The following is a 9,567-nucleotide window of genomic DNA, read 5'->3' on the forward strand; positions in this document are numbered from 1 at the left end:
CTTTGCTTGATTGTCACCCAATTTTCCTGGTTGACTTCCCTAGGAAATGCACAAAGTACTTAAGGCTTCAGTATCTGCACTTAATTGTAGGCAGAATAGTGATACATGATTTAGCATAAAAATTCCTTTTCTGTTTAAAGAGAACAGGATTTATGTCAGTATGGTCTAGAACATGTACTGCTAATTCAAATCCCTACTGTAAACAGTTGCACTCTATGTGCACACATACAGAAATTGCTTTTCTGGGCCAAAGTATTACAAGCAGCATTGTTTTGTTTGTTTTTTAAATACATAAAAACTTAGGAGTATTATTAAAATTCTAAAATATAGTAACCTTATTGTTTTTTTTCTCCCAGGAGAAACTATCCCAGTATTATCCAAACCAGTAGCTCAGACAAAAATAAAGGTTTCCAAGATCTGTCTTCCTTCCTCTCTCCTCCCTTCCTTCTATTTGTACTTGAGATTACTCTCAGGCATTCACAAATTATTTGATTGCCACCTGCTGCTAGGAGGAAGGCAGCTGGAGGCCCATGCTAATTAGCGAATCTGCAAAGAACAAAAGTCCATACCTTAAAAATCCTGTGATACAATTACAAGTTGGTTTTGTGTATATTAAAATTATTGCTTGGGCAATACATACCGTTAATACATGATTCAGATATATTGAAGAATAAACTATTTTGTGCTTCTTGCACTTAAATCCTTGCACCCCTTAAGCTTATCTGAACTTTTAATAGTCAACAAGCGATCCTTTATTCTGGACTTGAAATTATCCCCACCAACAGCACCGTGAGCCACACTGTATTACAGTCTTGCTCCCCGCACTACCTCACCTTTCCCCGCTCATTACCCCAACTGTTTACATCAATAATCTGATCAAGTAAAAAGCATTACTTTTGATTTTCTTCCACTCTTGTTCATAGTTACGTGGTTGAAGTTCCCGGAAGTCCCAAATCAAACTGGTATTATCATATCAAAAATTTTTTTTAATTTTAATGTTTCATTTTCACAATCATCTCTTTTATGTAGTATCATCCTGAAGCTTCCAAATGTGAATTTTTCTGGTAACTCTATCATCTCTAGTTTCATACAAATTTTTTAAAAATTTTATTCCTTAACTGGTCTTATTCGGCAGAATAGCATAAATTTAACGGTTTCTTGATTCAGTCATTGTTATGCACACACACAGATTACACTACATTAAGTCGTAATATAAACATGCCTTTACCTTAGGGCTTTCCTGGACAAGGCACCCTGTATAGCTAGCTCCTGATTACTAGATGTAAAAAGACTTCTTTGTGGAGTCTTCTGTCGGGAGCCAGGGGACTTCCCCTGCTGCCTAACATCCCCCGCCCCTCACTTGGCTGTATCATCTAATCTGGCCTGAGCCTGGAAATCTGATAACTGAAGTTGTTACAATAATGTATTCATTATGTTAGTAAGGTTCTTCATGAGATTTGTAGGGCTCTCCCCCGAGGAAAAGACAACAGCTTTTGCTTACAGATTATGTGGCATTTATGTGGCATACTCTGCTTCTTAGTGTTTCTGTGAGCTTAAATAATATTTTAATTACATTTTCGTTTTTAGCTCTTCCTACAATTTCATAACATTTATTGCTTTAAAAATATTTAAGTAAAAAATGTCCTAAATCAAATTTTAATTTCCATAAATGTCCAGAGCAATGGCTACAAATTAACATGAAATCTGAATTGGTGTTCTCTGGCAGTATGTTCAGAGAAATGGTGACCAGATCTTAGTACCGGGAATAATGAAGAGTTGCCAATACGTTTTCTAGTGAGAAGCATTTACTTCCCAGGGTTCACTGTGGTAAGAAGGTTGATACTTCAAATAATTTATTGCTGCTTTATAGTATACATAATTAAATGAAGAAACATGTTAAACTCAAGGGAATTTTTAATAGGTTACTTGCAATTGTTATTGCAGGCAACAACTTGTACATGATTTTATTTCCAAATCCACAAAAAACAAATTTTATACAAATCAGCACTGTAAAAATGTCAATTACAGCCCCAGAGGCTTTGCTGGCAGAATAATTGTCTAAATTCTAGGATATGGGAAACAGGTTTTTTTCTGGATTCATCTTTTTTTTTCATTTTCTTTTTTTTTTACAAAAAAAATTTACAAGTGAAATGTTACTACAAAACTTTTTATAAGGAATTTTTGCAAAACATTTACATTTTACCATCAACTATTTCTGTTTTAAAATCATTATGTAGATTTAATACCCTATGCTGCACATCAATTTATGTGGGATGACAACTTAGTGACATGCATAAAAAAACACCACAAGGCATTAAAATGAAGACTTAAATACAAATATTGTTGCAATAAAACAGTTATAAAATTGAAAAATAGGACCTAAACATCATGCTTATCTAAGTTTGACAAATTAACTTTTTCTCCTAAATTACACACTTTTATTACTGCTCTCATGAGAGTGTGATAAATAATGACTTAACATCAAGTTCTAATGTAATCAGCAACACATACACAAACCTAACCAAAGAAAGTATACTGTAAGAAAAAACTATTCTAACACTGGAGTTCTACCATGATAAATACATAGCTTTGCACTGATAATTACAATAAAGAAAAGTTTTATAACGGCGGCAAAGGGAATGAACAGTGAAATGCCATTAAATATGACTCTACTGCACATCTGTGCCCTATTACTTATAACAGCTATATCCCACTGAGTCAAATAAAGGACATTGAAATTTACGATTCTTATAAGACAGAAAAGTGGATTCAGAATGGTATGCAGAACAGACTGTCAAAATATTTCTCATTTCAGTGGTGAAATGTGCACCTGGTAACACAAATTAATGTATTTTATATGCTATAAAGCTATCCAGATTCAGTTTGTTAAATTTATAATAGGCCTCATTGTTGATTAAAAAATAACTTCCATTTCTGATGAGCATCACAGGTATGCATTAAAACCAGTTCATGGAGTAATGGTGCAGAGAGCTCATACTTGGGATTAACAACAACAAAAAATGTCACTTTGAGGAAACATGATTCAAACATTAGGAAAGTTTCTTTGCATAAAAAAATTTATAGCACTGATTGTGTAGCATAATGATAGATAAAATATATATTTGATGTTTCAGCTCCTATATAATAAAATTAAAAGTCACACGACCAAATGCTCCTCTGTACCAAACAAAACAACAAACTGATTCTGATGTTTTAAAGCCAGATACATCAGTTGTTAAGAGTACATTAAATAAAATATACAAAACAATTTACAAAATCCAACTAAAATTTAAAGACTTTGTTACAAGTCTACAAAAGCTTTAAGAAACTTGAAATTTATAACCACAGTGTAAAAATTTTTTTTCCTTTAATCTCAAAGCTTTTTTATACAAACTGAAAGCACAAAAGGCCTCCAGCTTTACAGAGCGCTACAAAGGGCTGGCCCGAAGTGTGCACAGTGTAAACAGTGATCGCTACAGTATTTCTCCTTCATCAAAAAGACAAGAAACACCACGATTCTGGAAGAGAATTCGCAGGAGTAGTACTTTTCCTGAATAGAGAATGCACAAGAAAACACGTACCTTTACTCAAACGGTCCCCAAACTAATAATCTTAATAAACCAGGAAGTTTAAAGTTTTCGTTTTCAAATGGTCAATTCCAATTCCATTATGTTTCCAGGTAAATACATTTTTAAAGTGAGAAAATATCTTACTAATACTTAAGCTGTTCGTATAATCCAAATTTGTCTCATAGGAGACTTTTGGCCACCTTTCCTAGAAGATCCTTGCAGAAAAATAAAATACAATTTTTTTCTTTAGTCATTTATTTGAAAGTTATTCTGATTTTTAAAAAATAACGTGCTTCATAGTATCACATCATTATATATTTGTTAGGCTGTCTTTTTTAGGGAAAATTCAGTTATTGGCATAACATAAAGATATTTCTATGTTATAAATTCATAACCAGCCTTCTAACACAGTATTAGAAATAAAATGGGGTTGGCAAAATTTTAGTAGAAAGGAAAACGGAAATTGTAACGTAGTTAAAAGGTAATTTTCTGCTGGCCTTAAAACAAAGGTGTGATAATTCTTTCTTTGGCTACCAAGTCAAAGCATAAAGAATTCTGCACATTGTCAACATAACTCATATTTACAGAATATGAAACTACAGAATGATTTACACTCTATGCAAATATTTCCAATATAAACATTTAAAATGAATTTTGTGGTTCAACCTAGGGTTAGGAATATAATCAATCCTAACTTCAAAACTTACATATGTTAGGTTGCCTCATTTTATTTTCCTGAAGCTATTATGAGTTTGTTTTAACCACCCTCCCCATCCCAGTATTTTCCTAAGGTTTCAATCTAAAATTTAACCTAAAGTTTAGCTCTAAGTTCCTCTTGTGTCTCCAAATTGGAGAAAGTAATTGGACTTCACTGATTGTCTGCATACACACTACTATAATGTAGTGGTAATAAAGATCTGAGATGCATCTCAGATTACTTTTTTTGGAACTTACCTAATTCAACTGTTGAAGGATTTCTAACATTTAGAAAAGACGGCCAAAACTATTTTCGGTTGATTTTCCAAAAAAATGAGCTAAGGAAATAAAATATTATCCCTATCATCAGTTAACTGTTTTCTGTGCTATAGAAAAAAAAATCTACATAAAATTTTTACTGACTGAATTTATAACAAAGTACTTTCAAAAAAAACAAGTCCAATTAAGGTCCAGCCTGCAAACTACGGAGGTCTGTCTTTTTAAACATGTTAACATATGATGTTAAGAGAGGGGAAAATTCAGTTTAAATATTATGTGATATATTTCCAAATAACTACAACTTACAGTATGGAGGAAATACTTTTCTATCCATTTCTAGTACATTAGTTTGCTTTTTATATTTTTAAAAATTCAACACTTCACAGGTTGACCCAAAATCTTGGAATACTTAAAGAAGCCAAGAATGAAAACATGATTTCCTACTCTGTAATCCACTTGACCAGCCCATTTCCAGATTTTCAAAGGTGTGTAAACTTAAGTGCAGCACTAGAGGTCTCTGTTAGAAATAACTTTTCAGAATTCTTCCATGTTGGTTGAGACATTGGGAGTTGCTGGGTTGGAATCTTGAGAAATGGCTGCAACTGTGACAATTCGTGGGGAGCCAAGCACCTCTGTAACAGATGAGTCCAGTTCTCCCGAGGTAACAATGGCAAGAGCTGTCCCACCACCTTTCTTATTCTGGTGCGTTTTGACATGTTTGGAGAGATGATCACTCCGCATAAATCTTTTAGAACATTCTGGGCATTCAAACCTCTTTTCACCTAAACAAAAAAACAGTAAATGAAGTCATACATATTTTATTTAAATGAAATGTTACATAATTTCTCTTCTGCTCATACTATACTTTTGTTTACCTTTTGACTAGATGCAAAAACACTTACATTATGCTTTATTTTAAAATGCTATCAAAGAAGCAGTGCAGTAAAGGACAAAGCATGAGACTAGGAACAAATGAGCTGAGCTAACATCTTGGTTCTGCTAAGAACTGGAAGTAAAAGCTGAAGCAAGTTAAAGAGCCACTCTGTGCCTCAGTTTCCCCTTCTATGAAATAAAAGATTTCTTTTTAATGTTTATTTATTTTGGGGGGTAGAGGGGGGACAGAGGATCCAAAGCAGGCTCTGGTGTGGGTGTCAATTAGTTTTAAGTAATAAAAGTTAGCTAGAATCTCAAAATAAGTAAATTACACTGCACAATTACACTAACATTAGGGAAATGACACTTCATTTTGCCATCCTTTTCCACAAAGCAGCGTGTTTTCTGTGGTGTCAGACAATTTCCAAATTTCTTACTGCTGGCAAACATTATCATTTTACATTATCTCAAGGAAGTCAGAGTTCTTGTACTAATATAGTACAGTATCTTCCTTATATTTATAATTACGTTATTTTATAATTACTCTTAGAAGGTTAATACTTTTGTAATTAGTACAATTACTGAAACTTGATATTAAGTTACTTATGATAGGCAGGAACGGCCCCAAAGGTGTCCATGCCCTAATCCCTTGGAATTTGTGAATATGTTTTATTACATGGCAAAAGGGATGTAACAAAGATAACAGAGACTAATATGGGGAGATGATTCTGATTTATCTGAGTGGGCCTAATCTAATCACATGAGCTATTAAAAGCTAAGTTTTCTTCAGCTGGAGTCAGAGTTGCAGAAGAAAATATCAGAGAGATTAGAAGTGAAAAGGATTTGACCTGCTACTGCTGAAGGGTGCCACATGGAAAGTATGAGAAAGAATGTGGACAGCCTCCAGGAGCAAACAACAGCCCCCAGCTGAAAGCAAGGAAACAGGGACCTGTGTCCTACAAGAGCAAAAACAATTTGGTTGACAGTGTCAATGAGTTTGGAAGCAGATTCTCTCCTTCAGTAAGGAATAGTCCAGCTGACACCCTGAGCTTGGCTTTGTGAGACCCTAAGTGGAGGATCCAGGCCAAGCGTACTCAGACTTCTGACTTAAAGAAATTGTGATGCAATAAACGTATGTTCTTTGAAGTATTAAATTTGAGATAGTTTGTTATCACAGCAAGAGAAAACTGAGAGTTACTTAAGTTAGAACCTTGAAAAAATTAAAGCCTAGTAAGGAAATAAATGATAGCTGATCTACTAATATGATTCAAAATCTGCGAAGTATCTTGATTACAGGTATCCAAAGCATGTGAAGGACAACTCCCAAATTTTATTTATTTTTTTAAGTTTAATTATTTTGACAGAGGGAGAGGCAGAGGGAGAGGGTGATGGTGAGGGTGAGGGTGTGGACGAGGGAGAGGGAGACAGAGAATCTCAAGTAGGCTTCAGTAAAGTCAGTGCAGACCAAATGCGGGGCTTGAGCTCAAGAACTGTGAGATCATGACCTGAACCAAAATTAAGAATCAGATGATTAACTGACAGATCCACCCAGGCACACCCAAATTTTATTTCGACAACAAAATATCAAAAACATAACTCAAACAGTTTTGATTTAACTGAGTACAGAAAAAAGAATTGCTTCTTTTACCTAGGTTATTAAGAGAAAATCATGGTATATTACATGACTGTTAAAATATGGTAGTCTTTTGAAAGGATTTAAGTAGAAGATTCATATTTAGAAACTACATTAGATTACTTCTCAGCATATTTTTAACAGTAATTTCTCAGAAAAAAAAATCAGACTGTCAAATGGAATCACAGATGTGAATGAATGCAATAAATCAAATCTTTTAAGTTTTATTTATTTCTTTGAAGTATCAAGAGCCAATTACCTTGCTATCATAGTTCTGCCTTTAATCTGGTTTTCAACATGTTACCCTCAAATCCAAGCTAATATAATGCATAAAACATTCTTTATGAATTAATGTTATTTCTAAATGTGTCATTTGATAATATACTTATATTTATAAATTCGAATTAATTCTTTAGGGGCACGTGGATGGCTCAGTCAGCTAAGTGACCAACTCTTGATTTTGGCTGAGGTTATGACCTCATGGTTCATGGGACTGAGCCCTGTATCAGGCTCTGTGCTGACAGTGTGGAACCTGCTTGGGATTCTCTTTCCCTCTCTCTCTCTGCTCCTCTGGAGCACGTGTTCTCTCTCTCAGAATAAACTTTAAAAAATGTTTATATTTAAATTAAAATTAATTTCAGGAACAAATTAAGTGACTGTATTAGTTTCCGTGGGCTTCTGTAAGAAAGCCCATATAAAGTAGGGGGCTTGAAACGACAGATATTTATTCTCTCGCAGTTCTGGATGCTAGATGTCCAAAATGAAGGTGTCAGTAGGGCAATGCTCTCACCAAAGGCTCTAGAGAAGGATTTTTTCTTGCCTTATCCTAGCTTTGGGGACTTATGGGAATCCCTGGAATTCACTGGCTTGCAGCTGCATCTCTCTAATCTCTCCCTCTGTCTTCACATGGCCTTTCCCTCATGTCTGTGTGTCTTCTTCCCTTTTTACAAAGACATTACTCAGTAACTGGATTTAGGATCCACTGGGTCCTAAATCTTAGGCACTGTGCATAGTATGACTTCATCTTTATTTAATCTGCAAAAAACCTATTTCCAAAGAAGGTCACATTCACCAGGGATTAGGACTTGAACATCTCTCTCTGAGACACACAATTTAACTCACTGACAGGGAAATGTTTAAATGTCTGGCATTTTTTATAACTAAGTAAAAAACACACCCCTTGGCTAAGGAATAACTTTTATCAAATATCCATGTGTAGCATATACAGCTGACCCTCGAACAACAGAGGGGTTAGGAGCACCGACCCTCATACCTGCACATTTGAAAATCTGTGTGTAACTTTTCACTGCCCCAAACTACTAATAGCCTACTGTGGCCAGATGCCTTACAAATAGTATAAAGAAATCAATTAACACATATTTTGTATTATATATATTATATACTGTCTTCTAACAATAAACTAGAGGGGTGTCTGGGTGGCTCAGTCAGTTAAGCATCTGACTTCAACTCAGGTCATGATCTCACAGTTCAGGAGTCTGACCCCAGCATTAGGTTCTGTGCTGACAGCTGGGAGCCTGGAGCCTGCTTTGGATTCTGTGTTTTCCTCTCTTTCTGCCTCTCCCCCACTCATGTCATGTGTGTGTCTCTCTCTCTCAAAAATAAACATTAAAAAATTTAAAAAGTTAACTAGAAAAAAGAAAACATTACTAAGAATATCATAAGAGAAAAAATATTTGCAGTACTTTACAGTATTTCTAAAAAAAAAAAAAATCCACATATAAGTGGAACTGAGCAGTTCAAACTTGCTCTGTTCAAGGGCCAACTACATACAAGTTCTTAGGAACAATAACAACCTTTACTTATAAACCACATTAAATAATTTTTCAGTTTTCTCTAAGAAGCCTAGTTATTCAACTTGGGAGGACTGTTGGTCCCTGTAACCCTCGCCTCCAACACCGTTACAACCTCTCAGTCCCTCTGGACACTCTTTTTCAACTACCCAGCCTAGAATATGTAAATGAATCTTTCATGAGTACCTTCAGTTCTCCTTTATCAGTACCTGTGGATAAAATAAAAGGGAGAGAGGAATAATAATTTCAGAGAAGCCATGTGGCTTAAATCTTCCCAAAGTAGAGAAACTGGGAGTGAAGGGAGATTGAATACAAAGGACAATGGAAATAAGACTCAAAAAGATTAAGATTATTACTATTTAAGATTTTTTAAGTAATCTCTACATTCGACATAGGGCTTGAACTCACAACCTGAGATCAATTCACATACTCCACTGATTGAGCCAGCCAGGTGCCCCAAGAAGGTTTAGATATAATTATTAGCATAATGTGGAAGCTGGGGTACCTGGGTAGCTTAGTTGGTTAAGCATCTGACCTCTGCCCAGGTCATGATCTCATGTTTGGTGTGTGAGTATGAGACCCACATCGTACCCTGCTGTCAGTGCAGAACCTGCTTTGGATCCTCTGTCTCCCTCTCTCTCTGTTCTTCCCCTGCTTGAATGTGCTCACTCTCTCAAAAATAAGTAAACATTAAAAAAGTAGAATC

General features: G+C 35.0%; 1 protein-coding gene across 1 annotated transcript in view; it reads right to left on the reverse strand.

Moving 5' to 3' along the window:
- Positions 1–1,914: 1,914 nt before the first annotated feature.
- The window catches only part of SP4 (Sp4 transcription factor), a 79,959-nt gene continuing 72,306 nt past the window's right edge, over positions 1,915–9,567 (reverse strand). Inside the window, exon 5 of the mRNA XM_077757654.1 lies at positions 1,915–5,326. Coding sequence (XP_077613780.1) covers positions 5,079–5,326 — 248 coding nt within the window. The 3' untranslated portion in view covers positions 1,915–5,078. The remainder of the gene's footprint in view (positions 5,327–9,567) is intronic.

The sequence above is a fragment of the Crocuta crocuta genome, unplaced genomic scaffold (assembly GCF_008692635.1).
Source record: "Crocuta crocuta isolate KB4526 unplaced genomic scaffold, BGI_CrCroc_1.0 scaffold62, whole genome shotgun sequence".
Lineage (NCBI taxonomy): Eukaryota > Metazoa > Chordata > Mammalia > Carnivora > Hyaenidae > Crocuta > Crocuta crocuta.